Source organism: Thermobia domestica, chromosome 10, assembly GCF_964235325.1.
Source record: "Thermobia domestica chromosome 10, izTheDome1.hap1.1, whole genome shotgun sequence".
NCBI classification, from domain to species: Eukaryota; Metazoa; Arthropoda; class Insecta; order Zygentoma; family Lepismatidae; genus Thermobia; species Thermobia domestica.
The window spans coordinates 129,791,721-129,806,231 of NC_137463.1; the positions used below are offsets into that span (position 1 = coordinate 129,791,721).

At 33.7% G+C, this 14,511-nt stretch overlaps 1 protein-coding gene across 3 annotated transcripts in view; it reads left to right on the top strand.

Annotated features, from left to right (window-relative positions):
* The window catches only part of LOC145662710 (kelch-like protein 6), a 101,771-nt gene extending 87,697 nt beyond the window's left edge, over nt 1–14,074 (top strand). For all 3 annotated transcript variants that reach the window (XM_081728564.1, XM_081728563.1, XM_081728565.1), the window contains 2 exons: nt 7,203–7,332; nt 13,177–14,074. In XM_081728564.1, coding sequence (XP_081584690.1) covers nt 7,203–7,332; nt 13,177–13,458 — 412 coding nt within the window. In that variant the 3' untranslated portion in view covers nt 13,459–14,074. The remainder of the gene's footprint in view (nt 1–7,202; nt 7,333–13,176) is intronic.
* Nucleotides 14,075–14,511: the final 437 nt, after the last annotated feature.

Consider the following 14,511-nt stretch of genomic DNA (forward strand, 5'->3'; position numbering starts at 1 on the left):
ATCCTACCTTCGCATTGAAATCCCCTAATAGAATTTTCATATGGTATCGCGGGAGTTGGTCAAATATCCTTTCCACTTCTTCGTAAAATCTGTCTTTTATATCGTTATCCTTATCTTCAGTTGGGGCATGTACATTTAAAACAATAATATCACACCACCGTCCCTTAAGAGTAATAAAAGAAAGCCTGTCAGTAACAAATTCAACCCGTTTAATTGCTGGTAATATACGTTTATGAACGAAAAACCCTGTTCCTAGCTGGTGGTTTTTATTTTCTTGTCCGTAAAAGAACGTAAAATTTCCGGAATTAACCGATCCATTTCCTTCCCACCTAACTTCCTGAACTCCTACTAGGTCCATCCTATATTTCTCTCACTCGTTACGGATTTTAACGCGCCTGCCCTATAAAGACTTCTAATATTCCAAGTTCCAAATATCATGTCCATTTTTTATTTTTTTATTTTTTTTTTTATTTATTTATTTATTTATTTATTTATTTTTTTTTTTTTTTAGGTCGTGCCAAGTTATCAGTCCTTGTCCGAGGCTTTTGTGAATGTTTCTGAACAAGTGCCTTTTTTACAGGATGAGGTTGTTAGCCTTACCCAAACCCCGAAACTGGAGGACCACTCCTAGTCATCTGTCCGCGACTGCTTATTTAGTATATTCGCAGCTAACCTCTATACCTAGAGGCCTTCTCCTCGATCCGCAACCCGAGGACTCGTCATGCCGTGGTGACAGGAACCCACGTTACACGGATCGTAGAAACTCAATGGAAGAATAAATACATAAGCAAATAGGAACATTCCTTGTAATAGGTAAATACTTAAGAAGAAGAATGAAGTACTAACCACACTAAATAAAATTGAAAGATAATCAACTTTTCTCATAAAACGATTACAATCCTTGCGACTGCAACTCATCACAATATTCTTATTGAGCCTAGTAAATAAAGAGAAGCAAGTACTTGTCCTTTAGGATGCTGAAGTAAATGCTACTACTTCAGCCGTGATATGAATAAAGCAAAGGAATCACTTCAAACGAGAAGCAAATGCTTCCGAAATTTCAAGGTATAGTGTTAGTAACATTGCGCATGGATACAATGGCACTGATAGTGAATGTACGTTGTGTTAAACGCCATAAGAACACTTATCAGCTAAGAATGAAGATTAAAGGACTCTATATCGGTTTTCAGGAGAAAATGTTGAATAGATGAGTAATGTTTTTCTTAGTGAAAGTGAAGAAAGAAGAGGTGGAGAACTCACGTCGAAACAAAAGAACACACATTTTTCTGTGGGACATCGCAGATCCAGGTTATCAAATGGGTATAGATGAAGTACTGTAAAACGTATAGGTGAAGCACCAAAGTACCGTGAATGAAACAGTGAAATGCATTTCGGAACGTATACTACGAAAGGCTGATACATGGAATGCACCAGCCTCTGCATTCGCTCCAACTGATAACGTTTCTGAAATAATAAGTTAAAACAGCATTAATAGTAGAGTGTACCATAGTAATACCAGTTACCGTAAGCGTAATATGAATCTGCTGATTGATGGGTTGATGTCACCTTGTTTTTTTAAAGTTTAACGTCCCTCGATTATGCACCGAAGCTAAGGGAAACGGTGATGATGACATGAATGACAGTAGAATGACGAAAGTGAGAGAAAACGGGATAACCAAGAGAAAACCCAAGCACATGGTGTTTTCTCACCACAAAGTCCCTTGGCGGAAGTGGGGAACATATTGTACTGACTCATACAACATCCTCTCCCACCGACACTGTTTCTGTTTCTGTTTTTTTTTTTTTTTTCTGCCTTTAATATTATTAATTTGCTGCATCATTGATTGGGTTGTAATTAGATTCACCAAGGTTTATTCACCAGCGCTTTCATTGTAGTTTCTTTCTTCTTTTTCACATCGGGTAGCTGTGACTATTCTAAATGCTCTAGTTATAATTTGAGTTGTGTTACTAAAAACATCATCATATTATTTTGGCACTCTATTTATTTGTTGTCAGACTCTGATTCAATTTCCAGGATTACGACTAGGCGTGGAACACCAACTTCAACTGTGCAAGTTGTTTTTGCCGTGTGTATACTAACTGTAAGTGAGAGGCTTACAGTATGTAGTCACGTGACTCAGAGATTGAAGCATTTGCTTCGATCACGGGAGGTATAAGCACGAAGTAAAAGGTAGCTTGTTCATATATATATATATATCGAAGAACATGCTCTTCATACTTCGACCTTTTCCTTCGAATCACATGTTCTTACGTCATGTTTATGCTTTGAAGCATTTGCTTCATTATTTCTATTCATCGTTTGTACTCATACATAGTATCTTAGCAGTGGAACCTTAACCTGAAACAAGTATTTCAAATACAAGTGAACCGAATAGAGAATGGAAGAAAGAACAGACTGCTTTATTCTTAATGTTTATTAATGTTATGAGAAGTTATATCTAATGTGAGGACAGAATTTGATGTGTTCTATTTTTCTTTTCTTTTTTTTTTTTTCTTTCTTTCTTTCTTTTCTTTTTTTTTTTTTGTTTTTTTTTTTTGTTTATTGAGGTTTAGTGCCCCTTTTGAGCCCCGAGGCCATATGAGACGTGGACCTACAATTTAAAATGAAATCCGAACCACTGCAGTGCTTTCAGTACTCTTCCACCGTTAATAAGACCCTGAATCGCGTGCACCAAAGGCGCGCGCGCAAACGAATAGACGAGCTGGGAGGGCCATTCCATCTTCCTGTTGCCTAATTTAACAAAGTTTAAGTAATAATTATACCTTTCAATCAGGGTTTCATTATGATAAATAGTCAACTACAGAAGTATTATATTATACTCCAAAAGAGAATATATAATATATGCTCACATTTCTCAAATGCCATCTCTGATCCGGAGGACAGGGGGAATTGTTCCCCATACATATAGAAATAAACCAGATCAAGACTGAAAGTATTTACACAGAGGAAGTGAAAAAAACTGGGGGGAAATTAATATTTTGTTAAGTAATAGTAATTGTAGAACTTGAAGCTCTATAAAAGTTTATTTATTTTATATTCACTAGTAGACATTAAAAATTCAACACGAAAAAGGAGGAGAAGTAGTAGCCTCGAATATGGCAGACAGTTTAGGGTGTAAATGTGAATTTATTACAGTGGAATCTCTTTAATTCGAAGTCCAAGAGGACAAGAAAAAATTCGAATTATCCAAAATTCGAATTACCCAAAAACTCTCATTTTAAAGTAAAATCAAGGGAACAAAATAACTGTACTGTATATGAAAAACTAATTAACATGCAATGCACCTTACCTATAAAGCACCACATTTTCATAAGGAATTAGAATAGGCGCCGCAATTCGACATTGTGCATAATGCACGCCAATAGATCACAAACGAATCTTCTTACCTTTTTGTCACTGTTTTAGTTGTTAAAAAGAATTGCACAAATATCTCGTTCTTGCAAGTCATTTGCTAGCGAAAGACAGGATTCAAGATCATTGACATTTCAACAGAAGGGATGGACACTTCCAGGTTATTGACAAGGTGGAGAGATGCGTATACCAACCATCTTCTACCGGATTCTCTATAACGGGAGGGAGTCTAGCTGAGGTGGTATCAAGAAAATTTCTTTTTCCCATGGTCGCTTCTGAATAAGATAAGAGATAAATAAAAACCAGTTGAAATTTGTCGAACACTGCAAATTTTTCCACTGTAAATACTTCGAATTATCCAAACAGGAGGTTCAAATGTTCGATTTACCCACGATTTTTTTTTACCATTGTTTCTAATACAGTTTTCAAGGGGAATAAGCTTTTGTTCGAATTATCGAATAATTCGAATTATCCAAGTTCGAATTAAAAAGATTCCGCTGTATTATCCTGTATTTACCATTTTGTGTGATGTGTGACACACCACACCACAAGAATTTAGCAATAAAACCCTGGTCAGTTACGCTGGGTCCATCATGCACATCTAGAACGGCTGCGATACAACGATACATAGAGAGAATGAAACCTTGGAAATCTTCATGGGGCATAGTAAACCACATGATTGCTGCACGTTGCCGAAGTTCATCAACTGTAAATGGTTTACATCAACTAAAGGAATGCCATTAAGGTTCTTTACCTACTTCAGAGTTGTCTAAATATTTACGAAAACCTAAGTAGTATGCAGGATATAGAGGTTTTATACCATGCAGCATCAGATATTGTAAGGAACCTTTTTGAGGCTCATATCTTTAGGACGAAAAATCCAAACCTTAATACTAAAAAATAAAATTAAGACAAGAAATGGGATATCATTATCACAAATGTCATTACATAAAATTAAAGTTTATTCCTGTACTATGTTTCTTTACTACTCCAATTTTTCCCTTGATATAAAATTCATTGTAAATACACATAATAGAAAGGTTCACAGTAGTAACATTTCTAGCATGATTATGTATTCTATTTATTATCATATTATTAATATATTCTATTTATTACTTATTAAATAGAATATATTCTATTTATTATCTTTCTATTTATTTTATTTCCTTTATATGATATCACAAATTTCATTTTTATTACTCTGAAATTTTTTTATGCAAGTTTTGTTCATGTATGGAACAATTACTAAATCTCTATACGTTTGGAACTGCAATTTAGCAACTATGAACTTCTTACGAGCTTCATAATGGTTGTATGAAGGGAATGAGGACGGCATCAAGAATAGTGCCAAGAAGAATTTAATACTTGCACACAGTGGCGGCTCGTACTGTCATTAACAAAGCATGCTACAATATACTACAATATACAATTCTATATATATATATATACAGTATATATATATATATATATATATATATATATATATATATTATTTATACTTACCCACTGTTAATATCTAGTAACACAATTACTTTGTTCGATCTGTTTATTTTTAATCTGTACCTTTACTTTATCCTTGGTTCATTAAATTATTCGTATTCCATAATCTAGCTATCTTACTTGAATCACAATCTAAATCTTAAATCTTCTTATTTAACATTTGTAATCATAGTAATCTTGTCTGGATCATCAATCTATCTGTTTCTTATCACATGCTATAAACTCATTAACTACGTAACAGTACGTATTACATTTGAAAGCACTTTGTGCCACTCACACATATCCAACATTCTCCCCGCTTTACAAAATCAGAACTATAACAAAACAAATTAAATAACACCTTTTTAAAATTTATATTATATCAACCAGAACTAGACTCGCTATACTGCCAATCCACGAAGTTCTTCTTTTTCTTCTGTTGATTCAATCTAGCCATCAAAAAATTAATCTGAGCCAGCATTTTATTTTGGTTTTCTATGAGCTGGGAAATAATTTGATCTCTATCTTGCATTTGCTCAGGTATTGTGATAATCTTCGGCGCTGCATGACCTCTATTCTCCTCGACCTGCTTCAGCCAAGTACTACTCTTAGCATTCCCTCGTTCACTTCTTCTTTTTCTTCGGTTGACAAACCACTTTGCGAATACCTGATTAAATCGTTTCCGCGGTGTAATTTGAGAAGTTTCAATTGTTCCTATGAATGTGTTACTTGCTTGTTTTCCTTCCACTGAACCAGAAATAGACAATTGCTCATATCCTACGATTGACTCATCTGTGTCTTCCTTGCACTTTGTTTTTTCCTTGTCCCTCTGATCATAAAATAAAATGTTGGACAAACCGGATCTGCATCAGTACCGGATAATGATATCTCGTCTTCCTTTCCACACGATATATGATCTAACTTCATTAAGCTAGCCAAATTGATTAAGTCCTCCTGTTCTGGTGAGCTGACGGTATTCTCCTGTGACGGCATTTCAGGTAAGTAATATAAGCAGGTAAGTAATAGTGAAAATTCTTGATGATGGTGATGATGAAGAAGAAAAATATATTGTGCAGGCCAGTGAGTGAAGAGTTACAAAAACAATCAATGAAATGTTAAGCATTGTAGTCAAAAGAGAAGAAACGTATACATTACAAAGCAGGACAACAAAGATTATAATTCTAACATGTGTATTGAGCAGGAAAGAGAAGCTTAGCTGGCTAAAATGATAAACTCATAAAAATAGATTAGAACATTGTTAGAAAACAAATTGTATTGTGAGTGGTGTAATAAGATATAAGGTGGAAAGAAAACAAAGAACAAGAAAATAATACAACAGCATGACAGAAAATTAAAATGATAAATTGTGCTGATGGAGGTAGAAACCAGAATTCGTTACCTCTGAAGTCAAAGAGCTCCCCAATTATTTCGTGATTTTGCTGTAAATTTAATTATCTATAAGTATTTTCACCGACGCAGTTAGGCTAGCTGCCACCTGGGGCAAGAGCTCGCCTTAGCGGCCCCCCTCTGACCAACCAAACCAAAACGCTCCCCGACTACACCTGATATTGGCATCATACAGTAATTCTCCTATTCCATTTTTCTTCGAGTGCTAAAGCTTGGTTTCAAAATTGCAGTATATAATTTAATTTTTAGTACAAGATAAAAGATAAAACTAATTAGTAATTTTTTGCCAAATAATCTGAGAGTAGCATGTTTGACTTATTATTATATTCTTATCATAATAACTGAAAATCACAATGTGTTTGGAATTATATCGGGATGTGCATATGTGTAGAATTAATCAACAGTCTGTTGTTTTAGAATAGAATTTTATGACAGTCAAGCTGTTGTCTCTAGTATTATACTCGGACATTTTGCAAAACTCTTAAATCGATATAATTTAAATGAAAACACAAAAAGCTGGAATTAAAATTTAACTTTGCAGGCTCTTTTGGCAGCAAAGGTTTTTACAATGTTCTCAAAAGATAGCTTTGGAGCTAACTTATGCTCTGTAGATATGATCCCAAGGTTGGTGAGTCGTTGTTGTCCTATTAGGTTTCTGAGGTATTTTTTATGATCTTTAGTTTGCTAGAACTCCTTTCCTTGCCTTATAGTGAAAATAAATATTTGCCCAATTTTGTGTACCCTCAATCGGGCTCCCGGGCTCACAAGCTCCGTTTGCCCCCCTTAGTTACATCACTGGGTATTTTATGCTCTTGTCCCCTCAATTTTAACATGCCAATGATATTCGTGTGATTACATTAGGTAAAGAAATGAAATAACTGTAATTTAAATTGTATTTTCAAGACTAATATCGAATTTATTTTTGATTATTCGTGTCTTTTAGATATTCTATTATAAAATATTGGTATGGCGGTCGAAGAACTGAAGATTTTGTCCACTGGCTTGGGATGCTTGGACTTGATGAACCGACTCCAAGAAATATAATTGATGATCCAGGTTCAGAAGGAACTGAGGTATCGCTTTAATTTTGCAATTGAAATATTGTATTAAAAATATCCATGAAAAAAAATATTGAACAGAATATGAAAAAATATTGCTCGCATTATCAAATTTTGCAACGTATTATATTATTAAAGAATATAGAGTAATAGTAATTACCTCAGGGCAATATTTAACTATTAACTGTTTTGAAATAATACATATATATGTTATGAAACCAAACTTTGCTGCGCGTATACCATATTTAAGTTTGAATTTCTTTACGTAAAATTTAATGAGAATCTGAAGGAAACAAAGAAGATACTGAAGTAAGCTATTAAAATCAGCCCATTTAAATATAAGTACCGGTAATAATAATAATATAGTTAAATAAAATAAAAGTGTTTTGTTATATATACTGTATATAGCCTACAATACAAAAATAATCTTAAAATTGCTTGTTTGAGTTTTTAAAGAGGGTGGGAATTGTCAAGTTATGGAAATGAATGTTAGAAGAAAGTCGATTAAAAATTTAATTTGTTAGACTATAAAAACAAAATATTAATGAAATAACATTTTTAAGTGATCGTATACTTAACAAAATGACTCAATTTCCGAATCATCTGGCCACGTACAGGGTTTATTAGTTCCAGAAATAAATAAATTAAGGTATTATAAGAGTTTTGATTCCTTTCTATATACTTTTTCATATACTTTCTATACACTTTATTTTATGCACAGTCCACTTTAATTTATAATGTTTATATGTTTTATATTATACATATTATATCTTATGTACATATATGTAATATTAATATGTGTAATATAGAATATTATTATTATAATATGCAATATATATATTAAAGTGCAATATATATATATAGTGTGTGTATGTATGTATGTATGTACTAGCTCAACCCGTAAGTAATGTTTTCTCGATGACCGATGAATTCCGTTGATGATCGAAGAACGAGCGAATAGTAAAGTAGACGGCACATCCCATAACTGTACTATATAGGGCATTTCAATGCATCAGTTCGTAGAAGGAGAACAGTAGAACAGTATGCTCCACGTTTTGAAATTATAGCTTGTGTTTGATCATGGCAGTGTTGTAGGACCACATGTCATGCTATATGAATTTTACTAGGAACCTTAATCCAGCGCAATGGCACGAAACATCAGTGCAGTATAAGATCAGGGTGCTGTACATGTGCGAAAGCGCCAGAGGTGATTTCGTAGGTTTCGGTCTGGGGTCATCAGCCTCACTGAGAAGCCACGAGAAGGAGACCTGTGCATCTGGACAACATTGATCTGCAGCAGTATGGAGGCAAATCCAATGCAAACTGTTGAAGAACTGGCCAGCGAACTCCATGTTACCCATTCGACCGTTCATCGTCATCTCCAGGATCTTGAGTCGTAGACTCACCATTCGTTAACACCTCGACAGAAGCAGCAGCGAGTGGAGATTTGTAGTTCTTTGCCCATCCGTCACACACGCGAGCCATTTCTGGGCAGAACGATGATTGGGGATGTAAAGTGGTTCCTCTATCATAACATTACACGTAAACATCAGTGAGCACCTAAAAAAAGGAGGGGCAGTGGCGGATGTAGGCCAGGGCCGGGGGACCTAGGACTCTCAGTTTTTTCAGAGACAAAAATAATTTAGGCTATTATTTATATATTTTTGAAAGTTTATAGTAAACTAATGATGTACCTATCTAGTCTGGGTCCTGGCTGCCCCCCTCCCCAGTTTTTACCTTCTAGATCCGCCACTGGAGAGGGGATGCAGGAGATGTGATTAAACAAGACCTCCAGTCTTGCAAAGTGATGTTGAGTGTTTGATGGGATATTCAGTGGTGGCTTTAGCGGGTAGGCCGGGTAGGCAAAAATTTTGAAAAATATATAAACGCTAAAAGATACAATAGAGCAGTGTTTCTCAAAGTATGGGTCGCGACCCATTGGTGGGTCCAGGCCCACTTTTTGATGAGTCGCGAGATGTTTCTCCTTTTAATTATGAAAATGTTATTTTGATGCAGAAACATATGTTGTGAGGTACTGTTCAGAAAATTAAAATTGGAAGCGTTTGTTAATTAAGTGAAGAGTAAGCAGTTACTCAGAACCCTGACTTGTTGTGCAGTTAGAAGAGATGGAAAGAGAGTGGGTGAGTCAAAATCTGTCACGGGGTAGGGCATTGCGTCAGGAGTAGCGTTAGCTCTAACACTTTAACCCTATTTTCGCGTGCGTCCAATTTCATATGACAGATACAGTTATTGAGAAATAAATTCACATTACACTTGCTCGATCGTCACCGACTGATATTCTTGTACCGACAGGGCCACTATATTCATAAATTGGCATTACAATTTAGTTTGGAAATGAGATATTTAGGATAGACTTAAAAGAAATCAACTAAATTTTAATTTATTAAAATTTAAGAATCAAGCTCTACTTTGTAATATTGGTGGTTCCTCGGGATGTTCACAACATTCCCAAATAAATTTCATGTTAATCACTGTTATTGGACGAACTGGGATTAGAGATATGATTTACAAAATTTAACTGCTTTGAAATACACCACCATTAGCATGCCAATGTGTATTTGAATTATAGTAGGTGGGCCACAAAATACTTTTTATTATTTAATGTGGGTCGCAGTAACAAGACGTTTGAGAACCACTGCAATAAAGAGTAGATATATTTTGCACTATTTATATTAATGGTAGATAATTATTTAAGAAATAGCATCAACCACTACTGTAAAAGTAATTTCCTTCTCTCATTAATCAATCAAATGTGTATATGTATCCATAATCGAGGGAGGGTGCCTATACAAAATTAAAATCCTAAAACCACCCCTGGGGATATCCGTAAGATAATCCCATTTTGATTTCTTGCCAAGTAACCAGATGATCAATGCAGATGTCTACTGTCAACATCTGAAACGCTTACGGGCTGCATTGTTGGAGAAACGTCCTGTTCTGGTTTATCTCAAGTGTGTGCTCATCCAAAGTGATAACGCGCGCCTACACAGCAACAAGAACCTGTGCTAAGGTCGAGGTATGTAGCTGAGAGAAAATTAATTACCCAGCATTTTCACCAACAAACTTCTGTCTTTTTCGCAACCTGCAAAACCGTCTTTTTTGAAAAAAAAACTGCAAGATGAGGATGACGTGCGACGAACAGTGATCCAGTTCGTTGCCACCAAAACTGATGACTTCTTTCAGTGCGTGATTCAACAATTGACTGACAGGTAGAGGAGTGCTGTGGAGTCTGATGAAGTCTAGTTTTTTAATTAACGTTAGCATCTCAAATTAGTTAGCGTTCTTTTTCTCACAGTGCAAAACTACATTACTTATGAGATGAGCTGACATATGTATATATATATGTATCAGAAGCATATAATGCAAAGAAAATACTTGAAATACATAACTTTATAGTAGAAGATAATTATTTAATGAAAAATTGTATCATAAATGGATTACAAGATATTAGAGACAAGAGAATATCAAATAAGATACATACGAAGCCCGCTAATCACATATTACTTGTACAGTCACGGACATAAATAAGTAGAAGTAAGAATCTTTACTTTTTATGGCTCCAACCTCTACTTATTTATGTTCGTGGCTGTACATAGCTTTCAAAAATCTATCTATTAAAATGCTACAATAGCAATTAAAAGCACCTGAGCTCTAACCTATAACTTAAGCTTTCAAATCTTTCATTTATGGTTGTGTGTGATTTCACGTTTAACAGAGACAAACATTTTAAGTATTTGTAATTTTAAATAGTCTAAATTAGTTAACTAAATCTTTTTCATAAAGTTTATGATATAAAATAATTGTTCAAAGCCTTTGTATTTTAATAAGTCTTCTCTAAAATCAATGCATTAAATTGTGCTTCCATCTTCCGAGTTCTTTTAAACTATATGTTGAGGACGTTTATATGTTTGTGGTCAATCCTTTCGACAGTGAGATCTTGGAAACTACAGGCTCTAAAAAGATGTCGTTTTCACAGATCGATTGTAAATTTTGCGTAGATTGTCCAGTTCTAATTGAATATTTTTTAAAAAAACATGGCCATTGTTTCTTTATTGCATTTTTTTAGGATACACTAGAAGCTTGAAATTTTAAAAAAAACAAAACTAAAGCATCACATAGCCTATGCGTTATACATTCGAACACCACATTGTTGTATATTGGGGTTGTATATGTCTTAAGCGTTTGTTTCATGGCCAAATAATAATGAAAAAGGAAGGATAACCATTCTCGAGTTTAAGACAAATCTTTATTTTTTTGAATATTTGGCCCAATGAACACCATATATAACTGACATTATAAAATATTGTATATGTAATGTATTTGCTTATTACATACTGCATGCAAAAAGAAAGAAAACGCTGGTCATATATGAATTAGAAACTCCAACCGGAAGTAGGCTCAAATCTTGCAAACGGTGGAAGATATTGAAAAAAATAATCGAAAAGATCTCCCCTTTAATACCCCTTGCCGATTTTTTTTTTTTTTTCAAGACGTCTTTCACTTGTGTCTGTAAAGAGACATGTACATATGTTGTCAAGAATGAGAAGGAGATTTATGCTCATATGCGAATGATGCGCTGTGTAGAGAGCGCAGGTTCAGCTAGTACCTTTTATAAAAATACACTATAAATAGCATTTTGACGTATTTATAAGAATTTTTTGAATAAATATAAAGCTTGAAATACTCATAAAAGTTGCGTTGAAATATAATTTCAATAACTTACTACTAAATAACAACTAAGAAAATAAATTGCACTTAAAGCCGACGCGGCTTACGACCAGTTGTAAAAGGCAAGCTAGGTAGTTATTATTGTCAACAACCTTAGCGATAAAAAGATAAACAATAACAATAATAAGAATAAGAATAGCAGGAGTATCAAATTGAAACGAAATGTTTTAGTTTAATACCACGGAGATGTCCTTTAAGGTAAAGGAGAAGAATGATAAATGAAAGTGAGTGATTGTAAAATAAAAGTTTTTGTGCTCTCCCGCCAGGAATCGGCACACGCACTAGCTCTTAGGCTGACAGATGTATCCCTAATATATATAATAGAAATATAAACGATCATACAAATAGGACGGAAGTAATATGACCATATCTATAATCATTATTTCGTTTAACTCGCAGGAGTTTGTACGGAGAAATTTTATACGAATTCTGATCCAATGTGTAATCTAAGTAACAAGTGTAACCTCAACAAATCCGTAACAAGTGTAATCCCAGCCAAAATTGTCGACTGACGAATGATCAAAATGGTAATTCTTATTATACTTTATAGCAGGTACTACCATGTTAAGTAATGACTAAATCAACTTATGATCGGACAGCCGTAACCGAAGTTCGTCGAAAGTCGAAGAGTAACTATATATGAATAAAGCAATAATTTACCAAACATTATTATTCTTGCACGGAAGGTACTTACTTGTGATTTTTGTTACGTAATATCAAGTAATATCAAATATTATTCCGGATGATCTTCCCACTTTTACTTTTAGTCATGTAATTCTTAAAATATATTTTACTTTTCTATGTGTTTTTGATAAAAGAGTAATTATTAGTTTGTTTTGAAATGTACTCTATTCCAATAATTTGTATTTAATGTTATATCGTTTCGAATCTCTGAATACTGTCTGTTCCACTAGGCTTCATTCTGGACGACTTGTGACCCAGAAAGATTATCCTTTTTAAGTTTTTTTTTTTTTTTTAATTTACAGTAAAAGTGTACTTTGATCGTTCTTTCTTCAAAGTTCTTTAAATATGCTAGTTTATTTTTGAAACCATTAACTTACCTAAAGTGTTTCTGTCACTAGTGTTTGACACAGTTCTTAATTCTTCTAGTATTGCTGCTATAAAGAATTTATAAAGGATTTGGCTAAGTACAGGACGGAAATACTACAAAAACTTAAAGGAAGAAACAGACAACATATGGAGGAAGGAAACCGCAGTCATATACAACACTGTTGTGCGATTGTTCCTGCTGCTGGCTCGGAATCATACGCACTGACAGACTCTGATCACCTGACATTTGACAGAGATGAAGAAGGTGCCTCAACAAGGAAACCACATGTGTCCGATCGGCGTGAAAGACACAAGCGTGACGACGAAGCGGGTAACGAGTAATCATCATGCTTGCCTTAAATTCATAGACGAAATCGGCTTTTAACTCAAGTTTTCTTTTTTGTTTTCAGATTTAATTTCTTTAAGAAATAAATACATTTTCCTGATTTAAAAATAATCAGTTTTCTGTTTTACTTTTGCAGTTCATTTTAATATTTTTGTACTGTACTGTGAATGTTTTGTATCCGTGTACTGAATATTTGTGTACTTTTTATATCCGTATAATAGTGTAACTTAATAACCAATTTAGCTATTGCTTTATAGATAATGTATTAGAGTAACACAGCCACGTGTAAAGAAAATTTTCTTCGACTAGACATGTTACTAGAGTTGTAGTTTTCATAAGCTTTATGATATGTTTTATAAAAATATATGAAGGTTTATTTTATTATTGTATGCTGCTATTTTGTAATTCACTATGGTGTTATTTTGATTGGTAGTCTTAATATCCAAACTTAACTGCAGTATCTAAACTTAACTGAACTATTATATAAGATTTTGTTGTTTGGGAAATAGAAAATAATTTCTGATAATAATTTCTTTATTTATTTGAGTAAAAAATACAAATAAAAATTGCCTTATAATATTTGAGAATGAATAATGAAAATTTTACTCGAGGTTTATATATTTTCTATATTTTAAGTAGATCTTTGAAACGTACAGTGTAAATTTTAATTGGATTAACCGTAATTTATGATATCGATTTAGATATGGGAATTTCAAATTCTTGATGCGTATTATAAATGAGAGCGTACATGATCAGTGTAAATGAATTGTACCCTTAGGTAGTTTTACATTAAATTTAGAGATTTATGGTATCAAACACAATATGTTGAACTACAATAGAAGAAACATGTAAAAACAACAGAATGGATACAATCGGATTGAAGCACATGCTTTGGATAAAGTCAAAATAAGGATGACAACAAAAGTAGAAAAGAGGGAAAAGTCAGAGAATTTGAGAAGACCAGAAAGAGTCAAGAAATATTGTTAAGAGTCAGGGGATTTTGATTTGCTAAGAATGGGATTTTAAACACATTTGAAATGAAAATATTA